This window comes from Ammodytes marinus (assembly GCF_949987685.1).
Source record: "Ammodytes marinus genome assembly, chromosome: 12".
In the NCBI taxonomy this organism is placed as follows: Eukaryota; Metazoa; Chordata; class Actinopteri; order Uranoscopiformes; family Ammodytidae; genus Ammodytes; species Ammodytes marinus.
Genome location: NC_137216.1, coordinates 23,656,654 through 23,679,017, shown reverse-complemented (window position 1 = coordinate 23,679,017; position 22,364 = coordinate 23,656,654). Strand labels below are relative to the sequence as shown.

Genomic DNA, 22,364 nt, shown 5'->3' with positions numbered 1-22,364 from the left:
AATAATACTGTTAAAATAATAAAAACAATATTATGAATAATTGTATTTAATGCAGAGAGAAAACAAAGAAAACATAAAATAAGAATAGGAGTTAAAAAATCAAACGGTCAGCAATAGCATATTACACAGATATTTAAAAAAACAAATGTACACATATAATGTTAAAATTATTATACAGAGTTTTTTCACATTTTGCTACATCTTTTGTCAAAGTAACAGATATGATGCTTGTGAGAGATATAAAAATACACATAGAATGAAGGATTTTCCAAAAATAACACGTCGGGTAATGCAAGACAAATGACTAAGTTAACAAAGGGACCCAGCTACTGTCCATGTTCTATGGTGGAGATAAAAAGAGAAGTGATAAGAAATGATTTTGTAATTTGATACAAGTAGTAACACTGCAAGAGCTTGGCACACTCAAAGTAACCCTTTACACACTGTATCTGTCTCTCACTTCCTTTGCCACATCCCTCTCACTGTTCACTCCATATCTCTAGTCCGTCCGGTGCAGTGGCATCAAAGGGCCTTTGCTGTTTTCTCTGTCTTCACATTGGAAAGTGCTATGTGGCATGTGCATGCTCTCTTTATGCTCCGTCCTTGTTGACTCCCCACTATTCAGGCTTTGCAGTTTGAAAATGTGTCTCAACTTTTGTCTGAAATCTTTGGAGCCAAAGTAGTAAATGAATGGGTCGAGGCAGCTATTCACGCAGCTGAAACAGAGGGACAGTTTGTAGGCCATGTAGAGGGACTTCTTATAGAAGAGTTTCATTACAGCGTGAGCAAACAGGAGGATGTTGTTGGGAGCGAAGCAGAGGGTAAAAACCAGGAGAACGATGAAGGTCATACGAATGGCTCGGCCTTTCTGAGCGGTCTTGGAATCCCTGGACAGTTTGCGTATGATCCTGACGTAGCAGAATGTGGTGACACAGAAGGGGAAGAAGAAGAGGACGAACACCATGCTGAAGACGAAGGCAGCCCAGGCCGCCGTGCTAGGCAGCATTTCTTTCTTCAGCATGTCGAAGCACGTGGTAATGCCCAGCTCAGGGATGTCAAAGGTCAGGTCTGTGGTCATCAGCGGGTACAGAACGGCCATGACCAAAGCCCACATGAGGACGCAGCTCACCACAGCCACGGCCTTCCTCCCTCTGGTCCTCCTGAACAGCATGGGCCTCACGATGCCCAGGTAGCGGTCTATTCCTATGGCCATCATGGTCAAGACTGAACAGTACATGTTGGTGAAGAAGACCAGGGTCACGAAACTGTGGGTGGAAGATGTATAGAAGAAGAGAGTTTTATTTAATGGCTGGTTGGAGCAAAACATAATCATTAAATCAAGAGTTGGGAAAATATGTGAAGATTGATATTTGTCTTATATCTGTCTGTTTAATATGAGGCTACAGCCAGCAGCTGGTAAGCTTAGGTTAGCATAACGACTGTAAATAGGTCCACATGTAACAAAATCCAGCATCCATTCTACCAGCATCTCTAATGCAGCATTATCTTGTTTGTTAAATCCAAAATTGTGGTTTGCTGGATGGTTATGCACTGGATGAATAGTTTGCCGTAGGCAGGGACTTTCTGGTGTTGTGTTGCCACTGTGATCCTAAGAAATCAACCTTTCTTAAATTCCAAATAACTTTGTTTCACTTTTACACTGAAGCATACACCAAAAGGAAAAGGGTAGTGAACTCTGCTGCTAAGGAGATTTTATGACATTTGAACTGAGCCAGGCTAACTGTTTCACTGTTTGAAGTCTTAATCTGAAGTTAAACTGCTGAACAAACTGCAGATACAATAGGGGTATTTTCCTAAATGTAACTCTCTTCCAACTGCTGGACTGTGGATGCAGACAGAGTTGTTTGGTCAGACAAGAACAAGGTAAACAAACAAAAATGTATTAATTAAATTCAACATCGTCCTACAGTCGTACTATAGAATACCTGCACATGTTGGGTCCAAGATTCCAGTGGTATCCTTGGAGCTGGTAGGCGATCTGAAAGGGCAGCGCAGCGCCAAGAGCCAAGTCGGTGAGGGTGAGATTAATCATGAAGATGATGGAGGGAGTCTTGGGGGAGGTGAGGAAGAGGAGGATCCACATGGAGAGGCCGTTTCCTACCAGGTTGATGGCAGTGACGATCATGTATATGACAGAGATGGCAATGCTGGTGTTTACATTCTGTAACATGGACAGAGTGTCGTTGTCCACCTTGCCGCTGGAATTCCCTGTCATGATTGGATCGGAATGGCCTCTCATCACCTGTGTGCCAGGGTTTAGAAAGACTTGTGAGGCTTGTAGTAGAGAGTTCCTTTTTTTGGTACAAACTACTGGTGACCATCATGTTCATCATATTGCAACAATTGTTTTGTAATATTTCAATGACAAAAGCATAAAAGATCAGCATTAAGAAATGACAGAGAACAAAAAATGCATCAAATGCATTCTTTTAATCTCAAGTTGTGAAAAATACAGTGGAGCATTAGTATCAGGACTACATTATTCTATGTTGTTGTTTGCAAGAGAGCAGCACGTGTGTTGGGTGGAGTTTTCACACAGGAAGAGGACACATTTGATTGTGGTTAGTTCCAACCGTCACCCCTGGCAGCTTGTGTACAATCAACACCTGTAATAATGTTTCCGTAAGAGACTCACAATGATGTTATCATAAAAAATGCTTAAATTGGGAAGTGAGACATAACTGATTTGTTTTCTCTTTGTAACACGAGATAGTTAAATAGAGCAGTGTGAATGTCGATAGTTAGCCTGCTATCGGTGTATGAATGTGTGTGTGAATGGTAACGTGGGAAAGGAAAACAGGTCTCCCTTGCAAAAGAGTCTTCGGTCTCAATGGGATATACCTGTATAAATAAAGGTTAAAAAAAGAAAGAAAAAAAGTTCAACAAAGGTAAAGAACACTAGCCCTTTTGTTGACATGCGGTGCACATGTTGGTGGTGTGAGTTGTTACCACATAACAAACTAGGGGGGAAACTTACGCAATAAAAAGTTCATTAATGTGGCAATTCTTTTCTTCTTTTTTTACATATTTGTACAAGATCATTGTATTAACATTAATAATGACAATTAAAAATGTGAGGCCACAGAGTTATAATGGGTTATAATATTGGGTTATTTTTTTTTCTTTCCAAAATTATATATTATTATTATATTATTTTCCCTTCTTTTACCCAAGAGGATTATTTCTGTATCAGTGTAATGGGACCAAGCATTTCTTTAACCTACGTACATTTATGCTCTTGTATTTTTACATTTAATTTTACAACATATTTATTTGGAGGTGGCAGTTATCTCTTCAGGCGTGACCTATAATAATACATTTTATTTATTTAGCGCTCTTCTCTGCTCTATGTGACTGTACATACTCTATACTTATTTTCTACCTTGGATATCAGTCAGATGTTTAGTGCTTGTGGTCTCTCTGTGTTGTTGTGTTATAAAGTAGATTACAAATCTTTTTTTAAAAGAAGAAAAAACGTTATGGAAATCTCTTCCTTTGTCTTTTTACTTATAATGTACGGTCACTAGGTATATGTACCAGCAAATGTTGACCAAATTGCCTTTGGTGATTAGTTAAAAGTACAAAAATGTTTTTAACAACATACATGTGGTTTGGTTTAGACCCATTATAAGTCAATATTACACAATGTTAAACATAAAAATATATTAATCATATGGTAAGCACTTCTCCAGATAAATCTCAGTAAAAGACAGTTGAACACTCACCTATATGAACGCAGAGGCAGGCGAGGCATATAACAGGTAGGCATATGAGTGACTGCTGAGGAAATGAGGTTTTGAAAGTGTAACAGTGTCAGAGAGACAGAGAAAGGAAATGCATCATGTGACAATCTTTATCCTACCAACTGTGATAACCGTCAGCCGTTAGAATCAGTGTTGGAACACGCACATGTAGAAGACTCCCCACATGGTCAGAGCATTGAAAACACACACATTTACTCATCATGATTACCTTTGCGATTGCTTCATAGTTCACCATGTGGTTCATGAATTATCTCTACAACTATACCTTTACATGTGGGAGGACTTAGTACTGCCCAGGGTTTTGCAGAAAACCTGATTGGAAAAGTCATACAGTTTCAAGTCTGTATTATTAAAAGTCCCTAGGAGTTTGTGGCATGTGGAAGGCCGTCACTTTCACTTTTTGAAGTCACAATTTTACTGATTGTTAGTCATTCCACTGCTCTGGTTAAAACGGGAAAACACAGGGGTGACATGGCACACAGTAATAACTCTGACGTGTATGCAGATGCAGAAGTGAAGAATATCCCTACAAGGGGGGTGGGATTGAAGTAATAGATTTCTCTGTAACTCAGACACGTGGTGTATCAAAGTGTTGTTTTTAAGTGAAGTGAGAAGGACACAACGTCTGTACTCACTGCTCACAAGATTCAAGCGATGTGTTCTTATGTCACAGGCTTCCTGTTGATTAGAATAGTTCTGCTTTACAGAACATTTAGTAAGAATCCTCACTCAATGACAAAAAACCAAGAATAACGTCATACTGCCTACGTCTAGGCATCACTGTGATCTCAACTAACATAGAGAGGGGAAAGAGAGACTAGGTTTTATTTTAGTATCACTATTGAATCAACTAGGCCTGTCTAAGCTCTCTTATTCTGAGATATCACTGTGTATTCGCACATTGCTATTTATAATTGACTCATATCTGTCATTTGTACACGTGTACTACAGGCAGCGCTGCACACAAATGCTGCCTCACCCAAACTGTCAGAGGAAGAATGTAATAACTGAAACACTGTTTGGTCTCTTGTAACGTCAGGAGAGATTTTATTATTTCTCACAACTTCAGGAAAAAGAATGATACAAGAAGGTGTGATATACAAATGTCAGCACATGTGCAAAAATAATATAAGGCTTGTTAAACAGACTGCTCTATATATTAGTTCATCGGTATTAGTGGTTTGTTTCCGCATAACATTTATTCAGACAGATTCAATAGAAAAACCATGCAAACAGCATAGAAAGTGTGTCATTTTTATGTGTCATGCTTTGCAGCCCCACATTTGATTTCTCGGAAATGCTTTATAGAAATGTACGTAACGTGTTCTTCTTGGCTCATGGGTGACAAACTCACAAAATAAAATGTCTCTCATCAGAAAGAGATGGACAAAATGTAAGACCAAAAACATTGAGGAGAAAGCAGCAAACAGGTATCCTTCGTCCTCTTCATCAGTAATAAATCTTATCCACTCTCATTCGCTCATCTTTACACACAAAAATACACACATTATTTTTCTAAATGATCTACATCCATTGTTTGTAAGTTTCTACTTACATTATATATCTTTTTAATAAAATCTATAGGATTATTTAAAACATCCAGGTTCAGCGGGGTATACAAAGGCTTGGTAATAGGATCTGAGGCAGAGGATGAGGTTATTGAATAGGTTTTACCAGCAAACTGTTGATGGATCCCAAACATGAGCTGCCTCTTAAAGGGGCACACACACTTCAAAAAACTTGATAACTAAAAGGAATGACACTATCAACAGCCTGGTGTGAGAAATCCAGTTAACTGTTTTGCTATCATTAAGGTAACAACTATTGTTTGCCCCTGTACTCATGATCAGTTTTCACATGGTTAATTCCAAAGATCCAAACGCTATCAATGGTATACTTTGATGACTCTTTGCATACTAAACATTGAGACAGTTCAAATATTAAGTGTGTACTCAAAATGTACGTGCTCCAGCGTGGGGGGAAAAAAAAAAAACCTTGACTAACATCCAACGTTTTTTCAACACCTAATTATGATGGAAATCCCGCTAGACTGTTTGCTTTTGATAGGATGATAACCGCCGGTCAAACCTGTCACTATTTAGGCTTGAAAGCTGAATTGTTACAAACTATCCAGACTCACAGTTCATCTTTGCTTTTTTCGAAACACTTGTCCAGTCCCGTTGCCATAGAGACCACCTCATAACAATGCTCGGCCCCGGGTTCAGGGGAGTGTCCTACGGGGATGCAGTCGTAGCCTTTGCCTGAGGAGCTCATGCGCTTCCTGTTGCGTGCGCCGGGCTGGTAGAGCTGCATGGCTGGACGGTCCTGCAGGGGGGAAAACAAAAGAGCAGGGACATGGGAGAGACAGGCAGCACACTATTTAAATAAACACATTAATATATACGTACCCAATCAGTTTCATTTTATTTTGTGACACACACACACACACACACACACACACACACACACATGTTTGGCCATGTAGGGATCAAACCCTGCTCCTCTTTGTGGTGTAATGTCATGAGGATACCTTGGCTAGTTTACAAGGCATTTATGATATGCGTATGGAGAAAGGGTGTACCGTGGTCAATTAAGTGCATGTTAACTTACTGACTGTGTTTGACTTGATTTTGATTTGTAGTTGTTCATTCGTAGTGTGTGATTAAGGTCTTGTACACTACAAAACACTACAATCCAGGCCCATGCAGACATAGACCTAACAGGAGTGTTGGACACCTAACGTTTAGACTCAGGAAAGAAAGCCCCCTGTTTTTGTATGACAATAACTTAGGTTCATTTCTATTTTTAATTGAAGTCAGTAGAAGAAGCAAGTATAGTCTTTTAACGTGAACTATTTAGCAGCTTGAAATGTGTCAAGTAAGGCTGCATTCACACCAAATCAGGTAGGGTGGCGAAACACAGGTTTTGTCATTCATTTGAATGAGGCCAATCCATTTTGGTCCGCTGCAGTGGCTCCCCGAACCAAACGCTGCCGGCTCAAGTTGTACATAGAAGTCTGCTAAACTTTTGGAGGAACACAGCCTTACGTCACGATGCGTCAGCCAATCACCGCAAATTTTGTGTAGTGAAGAAACATGGTTTTCTGACGAGAGGTTTGTCATCTGTAATCAACATTGGTAACACAGTTATAAGTCCACATCATGATACAAAAAGAAATAAGTTGTCACCGCCCCCCCTTTGTCATGCTCACCTTTTCGCTCACCTTGTTTCGGAGGCGTTCCTTCCTGTTACCCAGGTCCTCCCTGTCCTCCTTTCCCAGTTTATCCCCACTGTCAGGACAGTATGAGTAGCCATGATGGTGGCCCTCTTTCTTGGCTCTGTCCTGGCAGTAGCCCTTTCCCCATTTGGTCTCGTCTTTGCGCCTCATGAACTTGTCAAACTCAAAGTGATGTCGCTGTCGTTTCCTGTCCTCGTCTTTGTTCCGGTGATCCTTGTCTCTCTGCCTGCGGCCGTGCTGTTCTCTCTGCTCCTTGTCACTCTCAGGCTGACCTCTAGTTGACACAGTGGAAATGGCACATACAACACAACACAGAATTATTACATGGACTTAGTTGGAATCATAATAGTTTGTGGTGCCACTTTACAGTAAGGTGTATGTTCCTTTTTTTTTCTTTTTTTTTAACATAAAATACAATTGTACCTATACGTATATATGACAAGTAAACCTTGTGTTTGACAACAAATCATGACTAAACTAAAACATAACTGAGATCTAGTTGTTAGTTTTTTAGTGTTAGTACATTTACTAGTGGTTAGGAAATACCATGTTAATTCTTAACTGATCAGCAATTATTCATTAGAATAATAAAATCAATATTTGGATTGGCAGGGTGTGAGCTCACACTCATGGATCTATTGGCTGATATCTATTATCTACAATTGATGGGGTGTTTCACCCTATATTATGCTATCAACGAGCTGCAGCTATGAATGTTAATATTTATATTGTGTTGTAGATGCTCTACAAACTTATTTCAGAAGGTAAGGAATCCAATATTAAATGGAAGAATACTTTTGTGGTAAATAGGGAGCTTTTTAAAAAAAAAATACAGAAAAAGCCCAATTGGCAAAAGACCCTCACCAACAGGTTGCCTAAAATATATTTAATATTACATTTATAATGAATTGTTCATATACTCTGAGTATGCTGGAATGTAAAGTGGCGCACAATTTTTAATAGAACCTATTTCAGATTTTCCTATACAGTGAAGGATTTGCGAATCTTTACTTTTCTTTGGGCTCCTTTGACTTCATTTGTCCTCCAGCTTTGTCCCATTTGCCACGGTCCGTCTCCCCGATGTCACTTTTGTCCTTCACGCGGTCTGAATCCACGTCATCGTCCCTGTCGCTCTTTTTCAGGAGCTACGATGCAACGGAATCCATTATCACATGCTACGATGAACACGGATGAACAAGCCACCGTGACATTGGCTTTTTAGTGGTGAAGGATTACCTTAATTTTGATGTCTTTATCAGACAATTTCTTCTGCTTGTCCGCCTCTTTCCGCTTGCGTCTCTCTTCCTCTCGCCGCTTCCTCTTTTCCTCTTCTCTCTGCCGTTTCTTTTCCAGCTCCCTCCTCCTCCTCTCCTCCCTCTTCTCCTCTCTTATTCTCTGTAAAGAAAACATGTAGCACGTTAGAAAAAAAAGATTCTTCGCATTCACGAAGCAATGTGTTGTGATTTTTCTCTCCATCCTAACCTGTTTCTCAATTTTCTTATTTTTGATGTACTCCAACAGCGGCGTTGTCCGTTTGGCTGAAACGGAAAAAAAGGTCATTGTTATATACATACCTTAATACATCTGAACCTTGAAACTGATTCTAATGATTCACAAGAAAATAATCATATGTGTGTATATGGTACCGTACCTATGAGCTCTCTAGTCTTGGCTTCTATCTCTCCCAGTAGAGTCTCAGGGTTGGCCATAGACTTCTCCTCGTCACAGGAGTAATTCTCCAAGAAACGCTTATATTCTGGGTCTGAGGGGGTATCACGGCCAACATAAATATCAATCGTAGCATGTTTGATCATCAAAAGATGCCAGATATTGATTATACTGTAGGCTATGTACAATTTAAAACCATGAATCAATTTTTTTTTTTTTACAAAATTAAAATAATGTCTACTGTCTTCTATTGATGACGTGTACCTTCTTCAATGCTCCCGGTTTTGGCATCTTTCTTTTTCAGCTTCTTCTTGGAGATTTTCTGGAAGGGGGCAAACTCTACCACGGCAGGATATTCCTGGCCTGAGTAAATATTGAAATAAGAAAAGGCGGCCCATCATTTAACAGACCCGCTATCACGTAGTAACAATGGCAACACATGCTCTTAAGCGCAACCTCTCTGTCCATAAATGTCAGCCTGTAGCCGTAAAACAAACATGCCACTGTTTGCATTTAATATAGCAGAGTAGATTACACTGCCTTCCATCGCCACCATACTAGCAACAAAGTCAGTCTGAGTTTAAAACAAAATCAAGACGTATACCCTTGTTGTCGATGAAGACGTAACCATCAAATCGGTCCCTGAACAACAGGATATCTTCGTGGTTTTTAAAATTGATATACGCTCTGCAGAACAGGTGCGGGTAAAGACTGTGGAAGGAGACAAACAGGGAGAAGCCGTGAATATTCCAAAGGAACGGGACAAATCTAAAGTCATTTTTCTATTGTCTAAAAAACGATAATTATGATTACCTTTGATCAGCTGGAAAGAACTCGAAATAGTCATAGGATGGAAGTGGACTGAGTTGCTCCTCTAGCTGGTCCCTTGACAGATTAGGAGGAAGCCTTCGAATCACCACCTGTAAAGTAATCATTTATATATTATTTAATACTCTGTCTGCAAAAAAAGAATGGTTCAGGTTTTATCAGTTTATTCTGAAGCTTTTTTCAGATCTCAAAGAAGCACATAGTAGAGAAAAACATCACGCAGAAAGCTTTCTAATGTAATGATTTTGTTCCATGCTCATACAGATACATAGATAGGCCTACTATGTGACAGAATAAGATGTCATGGTATAAAAAAATAAATTATAAGATAAAGAAACTTGAGAGAAATATGAAGGAAAACTTGTATTTTATAGTAAGACCATAAGCAGAATACATACTCAAATGTACACAAACAAAACAAACTTCACACAAAAATTCACACAAAAATCCGAACTATAATGTAATAAATGATGAGAATGATAGTTGCACCTTGCAGCATAGTTTAGATTCACATTACAGGTTGGCAACGCTTGAACTATAGGCCTTGTGGGGTTTCTGAGCCTAAAATCAGGATTACAAGATGTAGAATGTGTCAAAATATGGACTGGATTGGATGTATTGGATAATGGTTTGTAGTCTGTGCATGTCTTCGAACACCAATCGTCAATGTAATTTACAAACAATTGAAATGATTTCATCACATGAAGTCAGAAAGAGATGTGTCATACAAACTGATATGAGGTAATGGATGCTACTGACAGGTTGCAGAAAAAGCGGGATCGAGGTAAATGTGATTCCCGCCCCGTCGCTGTCCGCGGTGCTGAAATGATCCCACCTTCCTCAATGCCTCCTCCATGTCTGTTTTCGTAAACAATGCGACACATCGCCAAAACGCTCGGCTACCTACCTTCGTAAAAACCTCTTTCTTTTCCTCTTTCTGCTTGAGGTTACCCGGAAGGTTTTCCTGCTCTCTTGGGATGTCCCTAAACTGTATCTCGACGACGTTTTTCTCCTTGCCCACGGTCATTTGGTCCTTTTCAGACCTCATTTCTCTCCATCTCCCTCTCGCCCGTCTTAAGTCGACGTGTTCTCGCGAGAGCGTAGACATATCGCGAGCGGAGAGAGCTTTAAAAAAAAGACAGCTTTGCTCTGATGTGATGATACTCTGAGCCGTATAGCTCATAAAGGGGGAAATTGTTTTTTTTATAACAACACACACAACATTAGAGTGTCTGTATGCTATGTCTTTGTTATACTTGCTATACATGTATTCTGATATCTAAGGCTATCATTGTTGCAGCATAACTTGGCCGGGTCACTATTGGAAATATAAACCCTAACTGGTTAAAAGTAGCCTATATCATACTCCTACCACAACTCAAATAACTCATTTTTCAGGAGGGTCATTTTGAAACTATGTGGATTATTCGTATTGATAGAGGCCTATTATTGATAGAGGCCTATTGTGTATAGCCTACATCACCTCAGGGGCGAGTTTAGGATGTTCCCCTTGGAGAGAAATGAAGTGACATCCTAACCTTTAATGATACATCATCTTTCCTTTGATTGCTGCATTTTATCTGATTAAATTGAATCTGCAAGGTAATTAGTGAACTAAAGTAGCCTACAATATTTCCTTCTGAATTGTTGTAGAATAGAATTATAAAGTGGCAGAAAATGGAAATAATCAAGTAGCCTAGCAAAAATTCTCTGCAAATATTTATATTTCATACAATATACAACATGTCCAATTAAACCAATGCATTCCACATGGACACAACCAACATTGGAAACATAATCACACACCTGTTTCCACCAAAGATCAGCGTATTTTTTTTATACACCAAAGTAGCAATGTGCATATGGTGCGAAAAACCAACCGACAATGACTTGTGCTCATCAGTGTTTGTTTGCCCTATAGTGTAACTGTCACTGCATAACAGTCCCCTCGGAGTCACCGTGGCCGCGCAGGTCCGGAGTCTGGCTGCGGGGCTTCATGCTGAACTCATCCGTCCAGCGGACATCTCGGCACGGAACTGAGGGAGAACAAAAACATATTTTTTACCTATTTGTAGGCCTATACATTTTTTCTTTAGAACACATGAGCCATGATAGGCTACATGTATTTAAAAAAAATCACCGTAGCCTATTACTGAGCCGACTTCGTCCCATGTATGCAGAAAATTGGTTTTATGAACCTAGCATTAACTCACCACTGAGCAAAGTTTGCCTGCCATTGCTGTCCTCCACACTCATCCGCGGTCTCTCCGGTGTAGAAACGGAGCTCATCAGGCTGGGGACGAACGTGGAGCAGGTGTCCAGGTCCCGGCAAACCATATTGTCTTGGGTGTAAATGACGGCCGACTTAGACGGAGTACAGCCCATTTCTCCTGAGGAAACTAAAGCCGCTCTCCATTGGGAAGAAAAAAAAACTGTTCCGGGAGATGGCAGAAAAAGAATGGAGGAGCTGTGTGTTTTCATTTGAGCCTGAGACCTCCCTCCTCCCCTAAACAGGAACAGAGGCTGTCTGAGCGCTAGTGCGTTTAACACTACATGTAGCCTAAGTATAAAGTTGTTTTTCTGAATAGATTAGAGTCATCCATTATTTGTTTACATGGTTATAATAACTTTGCAGTACAGAAACAGATTCACTGGTTTAATCTATGTATCTATCTATATAACCAGGGGGAAATAGTTCCCAACCATTGTAAAACGAGGTTTGTATTCCTAATACTTAATATTTTACAGTGTAACTTTATCACTTAAAATTATATTAGAAAAACACATTTCCATTTGAACTTAGCTAATTTTGCAAGTGGTATTTGGTTTAATTCTGTCTACAAATAACTATAAAGGCAAGTAGGGTAATCATCACAGGATCTCAATGACATGTCATGGATTAAACTGTGAAATAATTGTCCTGTCCGTTCAAATTATTCCAACATTAAGAGGTTGATGACAAGAACATGTTTGTAACAGACGAAATAAAACTAACTCATCCATTTAAACATCAGAAATGTAATGTACTATATCAAAATTAGGACTGTATATGGTAACAGGATCTGAGATATGTAGAATATAGGTATACAAATGATGATAATATAATAAAAAAAAGTTGCCATAATGACTTGTTCTGTGGGTTTCACTTATCAACCAGCTCATTCTGATCAACACAAAACACAGATAAGCTAAAATCTTGTAAGATATATTCATGGTTTATTGTAGGAATAACCAGGAAGGAGGAAATGTTTTCACCAAAACCGCTTGTATTTAGCTGGCTCTTTATTCAAGGTATAAATCCACAGGTTAAGCAACACAGGGGGTCCTGCCATAGGCAGAAATAAGGGACAAGTCTTTCAGGTGTGTTGTGAGGTGCGCGGCTGTGTTTGTTCTGTCCAACCAAGTGTCAGAGGATCACATGTTCCCAGTGTCTTCAGGCTTAACCCAAGTTTCAATGCTAAACCAAGTACCCGACCCCTTAACCAAGGCACATGTTTATTCCCCTTTTAAAGTGCATTCTTGTTAAGCAGGTGCTCTATTTCAGATTCACCCACACTTTTAACTCATGTTCATAATGTTCACGATGGCACGTTCTATATTTTGTCACTTACAGAAACAACCATATTTAATGCACAAGAGGGGGGAATCCACAGGAAACCTTTGGTGGACGACAAGTGCCGAACTCTTGATTTGATAGTTTTCCTTGGGCTTGGATGTGTGAAACCTATGACAACCTGTTGCTACGACAGTTCCACCTCCTGATTGGATGAGATCACGTGCTGGTGTCTGACAAGGTGTCCAACATGACGTCACTCTCATACATGTCACACTCCAGGGTCAAAGAGAGTCTCAGAGGCGTCTCCAGCATCATCTTGTCCTGGTTTGAGAGCGGCGTCTCCATTGATGTGATGCTGGTGTCTTCCTGTCTGGTCGTGGCTAAAAGTTCACCAGACTCCGATGTGTTCAACATCTTCATCAGCGCTGGATTGTCCAAGTTGCTTCGCACCTTGTTGTTAATTTCTGTGCCTTGTTGGGAACAAATGACATCACATCACAAAAAAAATCATTCTACTGCAATCATTGGAAATACAAGGAGGAAAATTCAACAATATAAGTAGTTTCATAAAATTCCACAGCAACTGAATGCTGACTTCTTACTCTAATTTGACTCTAACAATTGCATGATCAAATTTTTCAAGAAATGAAGCAAATAATAGATTGATGAAAATGTCACTGTCCAAAGATAAACACAACTCCTTCAAAGTGCAGTATAGCTGTATCTTACCTATATAGGCATCAGTGTCACCAATGTACATCTCAATACAGTGGCCGAGCATCGTCACAGAGAAAGTGTCGTCCCTTTTTAGTCCAAGTGCCTGAACAGAAAGAAACCAGACCATCTTCAAGCATTACAAAAAAAATTAATTGACACAAATAAATGAAAATATCATGGGTGTTGCTTATGTGTTTATTCTGACAATTAATTAAAAATAATAAAACAAAGTTTGAAGTGATAAACAAAACCCATAGAGTGTAGAAAGGACATTATACCGTATGAAAGTAGTCGATGGCACTCTCAAAGTCGCCCATGAGGCTGTGCACGTATCCTATGGCAGAGTAGGTGGAGGCATGCTGAGGGATTAACACCAGCGCCTGACGGTGGTACTCCAGAGCCTGGTCATACTTTCTACAGAAGCAAAAAAAAAAAAACAATATAAAACAATAGCAATGGATTCATTAATTTCATAAAGAGTTTGACAGAAATATGACAAAATACATCTTAATATAAAAGTGCATTTGAAAAGATTTAAACTAAATCACTTTTCCATGACTACAGAAAAGGAACATAATTTCAAACCCTGCAAAAATGTTAAAGCTTTGCTTAGTACGGCATATTTCCTGCTCAATGTGTGTCACAATATATGGTACCGCAACACTGACGACGTGTCTACATTGTTGCTGCCATTCCTTTATAAAGAGGTTGGTAGGTATGTACAGATGCAGTCTGACAGAGACCAAACAGGACGCCCCTTGTGGATTCCCGTCTGCGGATATGTGAGTGAGTAAATCGAGGACAATTTCATGAAGGTGTCAGGACTAAAAAGTATAATATTTTTATTTTATATACTGTATATATTATTATCAGTTAGAAAAATTTGCAAGGAACGATAAGAAACCTTTTTGACTAGTTTTAAAAGTTGCAGCCAGAGGAAGCAACATGATGTCTTAATAATTAGTAATACATACTTAGTAATGATAACTAAGAGACTGAGGTAAGTTTGACTAATGTGTAAAGATGAATCTTACTTCAGTAAAACACAAATAATTTTTGCCAAGAAAACTACTGTATGGTGTTCAACATTTTTTGTTTACATACTCATTAAAATGATTAAGGATGCATCAATGACAGACCAACAACCTACGCAAGGCTTCAATTTGTATGGATGAAACACATATCCTGTAAGCCCCTTATACTTATTGAGTGGTGGCTATGCATAATTCATTAAATGGCCTTTTTATTAATTCTCGATGAAGGCTCCTAACCATGCTGAATAATTGCAACAGAACAAGTGAGCACATCTGTGAAAATACTTTGTAGCCAGTAGGTGAGAGAGAAAAAGATAAGTCGCAGGATGAACACATTAGAGGAGGGCACTCCAACCAATCCTCTTAAGGATAGACTGAGCATCCCATTCTGGCTCTATATGCGCTTGTTCAATAAAGAGCCCGAAATTATACCATTAAGAAAAAGGGAAGAGCTGTAAATGCAAGCCACTCTCATATTGGGTCTACTGAAGAACATGCATTAACATAGAACATTGATTTTTAAAATTGGCTTTACACTTACTTCAACTTCCGGCACACATGACCCAAGTTGTTTAACAAAGGCTCCCATTTGTCCACAGTGACCTTTCATTTGAGAGAGAAATAGCATAAACAATGATTGAGTCATTTTTACAGACGTGGTCATTAATTCAATAAATCTATCATTCACACATATACAGTATACTATCTATTAAATAAATGAGCAGTTACCTCATTCCCTATGGCTTTGATCTTCTCCATTGCATCAAGGAACAACTTCTCCGCTGTCTTCCAGCTTAACAGAAGATGTGAAAATACAAATGAAAACCCATTTTGATTTTTAGATTTAAAAGGTGGGTGAAATCTATGTAACCAAGTTAAAACTATCTACATTGCTACAAACCAAAGGGGTTATACAAGAAAATATGTATTATTTTTGTCATTTGAATAGTTTGACCCTATGGGGAATAGTTCAGATTTTTTTTTAAACAAGATAGTACAATTGAATCACTGGTAGATACACTATGTAGTAGTGTTACATAAGTAGTAGCTGATGCTGGAATAGAAAAATCGCTGTGATTTTTCATGCAAATCTTTCAGACGGCCATGACAATTCCAATCAAAAATGAACAGCAGCAGACAGGGCTGCACTACCAGATACAATTTAGCACAAATACTCTAAAAGAATAGCAAGTTTTTGGTCATTTAGCGATTTCATTTCAGCTGCTGTCAGTCAGTGGCTTACAGGCTGGTACATTGACAGTACAATGTACTGTCAATGTACCAGCCTGAGTACATGCAGTTCATGTTTCAAATAGACGTCTCGGTCAATTAAAACCAGACTATAAAAACGCCACCACTGTGTGACAACATCTGTTTGTTCAACCAATAACATTTATCCTGCTTTTGTCAAGCTAGAGGCGTGTTTGTTATTGTATGCGTTTGTTGCTGCATGACTCACTCTCCGTTTTGAAAGGCGACCACCGCCACCTCGTGAATGACAAATGGGTCCTCTGGAGCGATACTAAGAGCCTGGCTGAAGAAACGCTCTGCCAGCTTGGAGTTGTTAGTTAGACCGTACTCCAGGCCGATGTAGAGCATGGGTAAGTGACACCTGAATGAGAGGGTGCAGGAGAAAATCAAAATGTTATGTTTTTAATAAAATATGTACTTAAAAGCCTCAAATGTGCCTTTATATCTGTGGCTATTGGGTGTACATGTGTGTATGAATTTTTCCTGATTGCGTCTTAATACATTACATAAAGTTTAAAAGTCATTAATAACCGCAAACAACAATTCCTCACTAACTTACTTATTAAGTAGCTACAAAGATTCCTGCATTTAAAAAGGTCAACATCTCAGACTGTTTTCTTTATGCAGGTTTGTATGTTTGCAAGGTGTTGCTCTGAAAACATTGAATGAGAATGTCACAAGTGTCATTAAAAATGGTTCAATGCCACCCTGGGCATTTTCATAAAGCACAACAGAAAATCGATGCCTCTACAAGTCTGACAGTGGACATTTAATGTGACAAACATCGTTTAGAGATTTTACCCCTTGATGCAAAAATACTTGCTCTTTCATTAGTGGAAAAATTAGGTTTTAATGACTGAATCGTTATGCAATAACTCAGCTGCAGTGCCTAACAGTAACAAAAGACAATACTTAAAACACATACGTTTTTCTTTCTCTGATATAGGTATTTTTCCACATAAGCCCGTAACAGTACAGCTGAAAATACACCTATTTGACAAAGCACATGGAGTTGAGAGCTCCAGGATGTGTCATTAATCTACCTACCCTTTCATCAGCTGGGCAGCAGTGAAGTAGGCGGCCATGGCTTGGTCATGCTCACTCTCCACTGCAAATGAATGGCCGTAGGCGATCCACGCCGGACCGTACGTCCTCTCCAGCGTGGTGGCTTTGCTACAGGAGATATACAATATCCAAATAGGTAAAACTGAACCCAAAAGTTAACAGCCTGTAATGTGGCCTCAAACAGGATGTACTTCCTTCTGAATGTGCGAATACATACCTGAGGTATCTCCGAGCATGTTCGTTTTTATGGCCAACCATGAGATAGTAACACCCAACAGCGAACCAGGATACCTGATAAAAAGTGTTTTATTTGGTTATCAGATTAAAGGAAATTAAGTAAAGAGGGACACAGATGTATAGTGATCAAATTGCAACACTTACTGGATTGTTGGGATACAAGTCTACAAGTTTGTGTGAGAGGTAAAACAACTCTGCAAGAAAAAAAAGCAAAATTAACTAATTAACCACCATACTGATGGGTAGGCCAAGCAATTAAATTAAACAATCTTTATATTGGAATCAATGGTCGATATTTAGTATACTTTACCATTTGCCTTTCCAAGCTCCACCAAAGTTCCTATGTGGACTGGTAAACAGTTGGCATGGAAGGGGTCTTTGACCATCACCCTGGAATACAAAAACAAAGCTGTCATAAATAATCCTACATTTGTTGCCGCCAGTAAATTGTTAACATTTTCATATCGTTGAATCTGCCAAGATTTGAGTCTGAATACACATAGCCTCAGATGAATGCATTTGCAGTTGCTTAATAGAACAAGCAAGCATGTGAACAAGTTGATGGAAACTTAAATTCTCTGTTCTGACTTCTATTTAAACACCTGTGGAACGGCAGTGTTATTCTGCTCAAAGGGCATTTTCTATTAGCTCTGTGGTTTGACTGTAACACTTCAACGACTCTGCAGATGTGCATCAGCCCAAATCACTTCCTTTGGTTGATGCCAGTTATACATTTCACACTCTTTAAACAGAGGTGTGATGTTACAGTATTTAGTTGGTATGATGAATGTCGGCCGTACATTTCCAGAGCGGTTTCTTATACATCTCCCTTATCTGCAGAGCAATTCGGCACAAAAATAAAAAAAACTGAAAGGAAACCTACGTTGATGTGAGTTTGTAGCACATCTTGAAGTCACAGTTATAATAATGCCTCTCAGCAAGGGACACGACTACATCCAAGTTGTCCTGAAGACCATTGACCATCTCTGGCAACACCAAATCACTGGGCTTGTTATACTGTAGTGGAAAGGAGAAGGAGAGAGAGAGTGTGTGTGTTTATGCATGTGTTTGAAAGGTGGGTAAGGAGATAAAGCAATATCATGAAAACGGTAGAGAAAGGAGACAGATGAAGAGTGGTCAGGAATAAAACAGACCAGAATATCCACAAAAGGCATTTGAATGAATGTTTACAGTATACAAACAAACCCTTATGTTCAGCAAGACTTGAGAGCACCATTTGGTTGTTAGCTCTCTAAGAGCCTATGTTTATTGTATTGAGAGAACATGTCCTCCTGAGCATCGATTTGCCTCAATTTCGTGCTATGAATAATATTCAGACAACAATGGAACAACAATATTTCTTTAGGAAAAAGCTATAGCCTAACATGCTTTAACAGCAAAGAAAATACTGTTGTTGATTTTGTTTTTTTCAATCAAATTAGTCCACAATAAGAAAAACTATAGTATCAACATCCTTATCCTTTAATCAATCAATAAATGTATGATGTAAAGCAATATCATTTTCCAGAATAAATGCAAAGGCAACCCACCTTCTTTAACTTATTCTCAAATAGGAAGTGTAACAGCTCCTCCTCCTCCTCAGTGCACTGTTGACCCAGAGGAAGTGAGTCAAGGAAGTCTTTCTCTATTGAAAGAAAGAACAAGACATTTCACATGTACTGACATTTTACAGGTTATTTAAATGGCAATAAAAGGCACATATCTGTTGAAAGTCCAGTGCTCATCATTGACACACATCAGTCTCACCTTCCTGCGCAGTCAACATGTGGTGGGACGTTAAAAGGTCAAAGGCTTCAAAGCAGTACACGTCCAGTTTCAAGGCCTCTTTGTAGCTGGAGGTGGCCAGTGGTCTGTTGTCCATGGCGTCATAGATCTTCCCCCGCAGGAGGCAGATGGAACTGGCCACCTGAAATATTCAGAGGGGGAACAGGGAGAACAGAAAGAGGGCACATGTCCATAATCTTAGTTATAATTTCATATTAGGTGTTAAAGTGCCATGCACAAAAATAAAAAGACTGGTCCTAGGCAGCAGTTTAAAACAATCCTCACACCCTGACATAGGTATTTTAAGCAATGTTAGTTATATATCTTGCCCGCTAATATCAGCTGCATTCCATTGTAATAATCTACAGCACGACTGAATAAAAACTGTCATACCATTCTAGCCGGTGGCATTTTGAGCAGGTGAACGATATAACATAAAAGTCAGTGCAGATTATCCTATCGGTTGTGAAGTATTTTAAAATTATAAATAAATCTAATGTTAAAATATTAATAATAATTTCATTTTAGTGGCAGTCTAGACTTACAGAGGCAGGGGACATGTCCCAATCCTTGGTTGACTCTGGTGTCCCATTGTCTTCTTTTACACTCCTGTCCAGCAACTTCCTACAAACTGGCTCCTCTGCATCAAGGATATCCAAGGCCTGCTGGAACTCTTTGGCAGCATACTGAAGAAAAACAGTCAAAACACACAAGCATTGTAAAAACGATAATGCTATCCGGCTGTTTTCATCTAGATTATATTCTTTAATATAAAAAGATGAAGAAGAGGATACTGATTCAGTATGTACTTTCCAGTTACTTACATGGCACCTAGCAGCTAGATACTGACATGCTCCGTACAACTGTGTGAGAGAAAACGAGATGGATTGACATGAGGGTGATCATGAAACTGATACAATTGGGATTGGTTTAAATTCAAGTCTTTGTTTTACTTTTTTAATACCAATACTAATGCAGTTTAAGACCATAACAGTCTAATATATTAGACTGTAGCTTAACTACTGGTTTTGTAGTTAAATGACAGCGTGAACAATACACATTTTTTCTCAAAAAACATATTTACAATTGAGACTAAATTAATAGCTAATTTATAAGTAGCATTCACTCAATAATCTAAACCACTTTTATAGTATTAAGAATTAACATTCATAATTGTTGGATTTTAGACTTCCTGCAACTTTTAAGGAAAATCCTGCACATAGCAACTCATTTGGCACACACAAACCCTTCACATAGAGATCATCACAACATCACTCTCTTCCCCAGCACATGTGTTATCAACTCACTCAGTCATCATAACCTAAAGTTACCTTGTCAAGTTTTCGGGATCGGAGGGCATGGGAGGCTCTGTGGTATTGTGAGGTTAAGTAAAGGCACTGAGCTAGCCAGTAGATATCCTGGGGATCCTCTGTGTATCAGGACAAAGACATATGGCCATCAATTTCTGACATTAATGATGCATCATCACTGTCTTAAAGGTTGCAAAACAACAGGGCAACTTTTTGTACTTTAGCATAAGCCTTTGTAAATGGGTTCAATATCACATAGTAAAGGCTGTCCATGGCCATACACCGTATATGAATGACCAACAAGAAACAATTATTCGACTGAGCAGGTGAAAGTTCAATGATAAATCACACGTTGGTATTTTTTGATATCAGAACAACACATACAACATTATTCACGGTTATAATAAGTAATAAGCAAATCTCCTCTACAACTGCTGGAAAATAACCGCTGATGATTGTGTTATCCGCCATAAACACTAAGTAGTAAATCGTTCATTTTCAGGTGTGATGCGAAGTAACAATAACAAACTGAACAGGAACAAAAACACGAATTCTCTCTCTATACAACAATACGTTAATGTTATCTACACTGTTATGCTGGATGGTCGTAAACAGCCCCCTAACGGCGCTCACTCACCGTGAGATAGGGATGCTATCTTGTCGGCCCAAAAAAGAGCACTTTGATATTGCTGCTGTAAACACACAAAAGACAAGGCAAGAGTCACTCAAATGTACATTTTGTGTTGTTTATGTCTGGTTACTTGGCCGGGTGGTAGCTTCAATTTAGACAGACAGGCGACCTAGAAGGTTTGTCACGAATGACGCTAGGTTTGCTGTCAAGCTAACGTTAGCTAGCAACTCAGAAAAACTCAGACATGTCTAACTTACCTGGTCAACGTACGACCGGACCCGTTTTCGAAGTCTGTCAAGATTCATTTTGATTTTTTTTGTAAGAATTATCACTCTGGCTATCAAAGATGTGTCATTTTTAGAGACAGAGACAAATAGTGTATCAAACTCTGCATAAAACAGTAGGCGCTAATTTGCTAGCGGCGTAAAATCAAATCCGCGGCTTCTTTCTGCAAAGAGTGTTCTGCAAAATGGGGCCGTAAGGAAACACATTCTGGATAGACAGTTCCACATAGAAACTTGTTTTTTTCCCACTTCTACTTTGCTGTAACCTGTGTCTCAGTAAAATAAAATTATATAAATATATAAACAATACACACATTTATTTTATTTATCTATTTATTATGTTATGTGTTGCTGTATTACATCATCCACAAAAAAAAGGTTTATCAAAGAACCACAAGTCTAGTTTTCTGTCAAAACTACCTAATAGTTATACTTTTTATTTTATTTTTGGGCCTCACACACACACACGCACGCACACACACACACACACACGCACGCACGCGCACACACACACACGCGCACACACACACACACACACACACACACACACACACACACACACACACACACACACACACACACACACAGATAACATACTGGATTGACCTTTCCACATGTGCTCTTGTCTATTTCATTATAGGCTATGTCTAGTTTTAAACAATTGTGGAACTACCAAACAAGTCAAACATCAAACAAACAAACACAATCTTGCCAAAACACAAGACATCTCATCTCTCTGCAGGATTTGCAGTTTCCTGCTCAAGTGTTTTAGGTGTGTGTGTGTCGGGGATTTCAGATCCATCAGGAGAGGGAGATGTTTCAGCAGTAGTGTGAAGGGGTTCTGCTGTAACTTGAATGGTGCCAGGAGAACCAGGATTATCTTGTGGAACAGGGGAGATGGATTTCTCAGGTACATTTGTTTTGGGGGCAGGGTATTCAGCTATGTCCTGCTTTAGTTCTATATCTGTTCCAGTA

At 39.1% G+C, this 22,364-nt stretch overlaps 3 protein-coding genes across 3 annotated transcripts; all 3 read right to left on the bottom strand.

The window, feature by feature from the left end:
• Positions 1-473: 473 nt before the first annotated feature.
• p2ry8 (P2Y receptor family member 8) lies at positions 474-3,834 on the bottom strand. The gene is made up of 3 exons (XM_080038239.1): positions 3,747-3,834; positions 1,947-2,263; positions 474-1,265 (listed from the first exon to the last, which is right to left on the bottom strand). The coding sequence occupies exons 2-3, from the start codon at positions 2,258-2,260 to the stop codon at positions 500-502; spliced, it is 1,080 nt and encodes a 359-aa protein (XP_079894365.1). The 5' UTR covers positions 2,261-2,263; positions 3,747-3,834; the 3' UTR covers positions 474-499.
• A 2,087-nt stretch (positions 3,835-5,921) lies between these two features.
• On the bottom strand, positions 5,922-10,567 carry upf3a (UPF3A regulator of nonsense mediated mRNA decay; the record flags this gene model as incomplete). The annotated part of the gene is made up of 10 exons (XM_080038249.1): positions 5,922-6,110; positions 6,997-7,297; positions 8,035-8,168; positions 8,260-8,418; positions 8,506-8,561; positions 8,675-8,785; positions 8,956-9,054; positions 9,296-9,402; positions 9,505-9,611; positions 10,427-10,567. The coding sequence occupies 10 exons, from the start codon at positions 10,565-10,567 to the stop codon at positions 5,922-5,924; spliced, it is 1,404 nt and encodes a 467-aa protein (XP_079894375.1).
• A 2,182-nt stretch (positions 10,568-12,749) lies between these two features.
• Positions 12,750-21,541, bottom strand: cdc16 (cell division cycle 16 homolog). The gene is made up of 18 exons (XM_080037664.1): positions 21,363-21,541; positions 21,112-21,166; positions 20,496-20,593; positions 19,989-20,027; positions 19,710-19,850; positions 19,147-19,306; positions 18,930-19,024; positions 18,263-18,396; positions 17,690-17,769; positions 17,524-17,573; positions 17,360-17,433; positions 17,125-17,250; positions 16,286-16,438; positions 15,556-15,619; positions 15,368-15,429; positions 14,071-14,206; positions 13,805-13,895; positions 12,750-13,545 (listed from the first exon to the last, which is right to left on the bottom strand). The coding sequence occupies exons 1-18, from the start codon at positions 21,408-21,410 to the stop codon at positions 13,292-13,294; spliced, it is 1,860 nt and encodes a 619-aa protein (XP_079893790.1). The 5' UTR covers positions 21,411-21,541; the 3' UTR covers positions 12,750-13,291.
• Between the last annotated feature and the right edge of the window lie 823 nt (positions 21,542-22,364).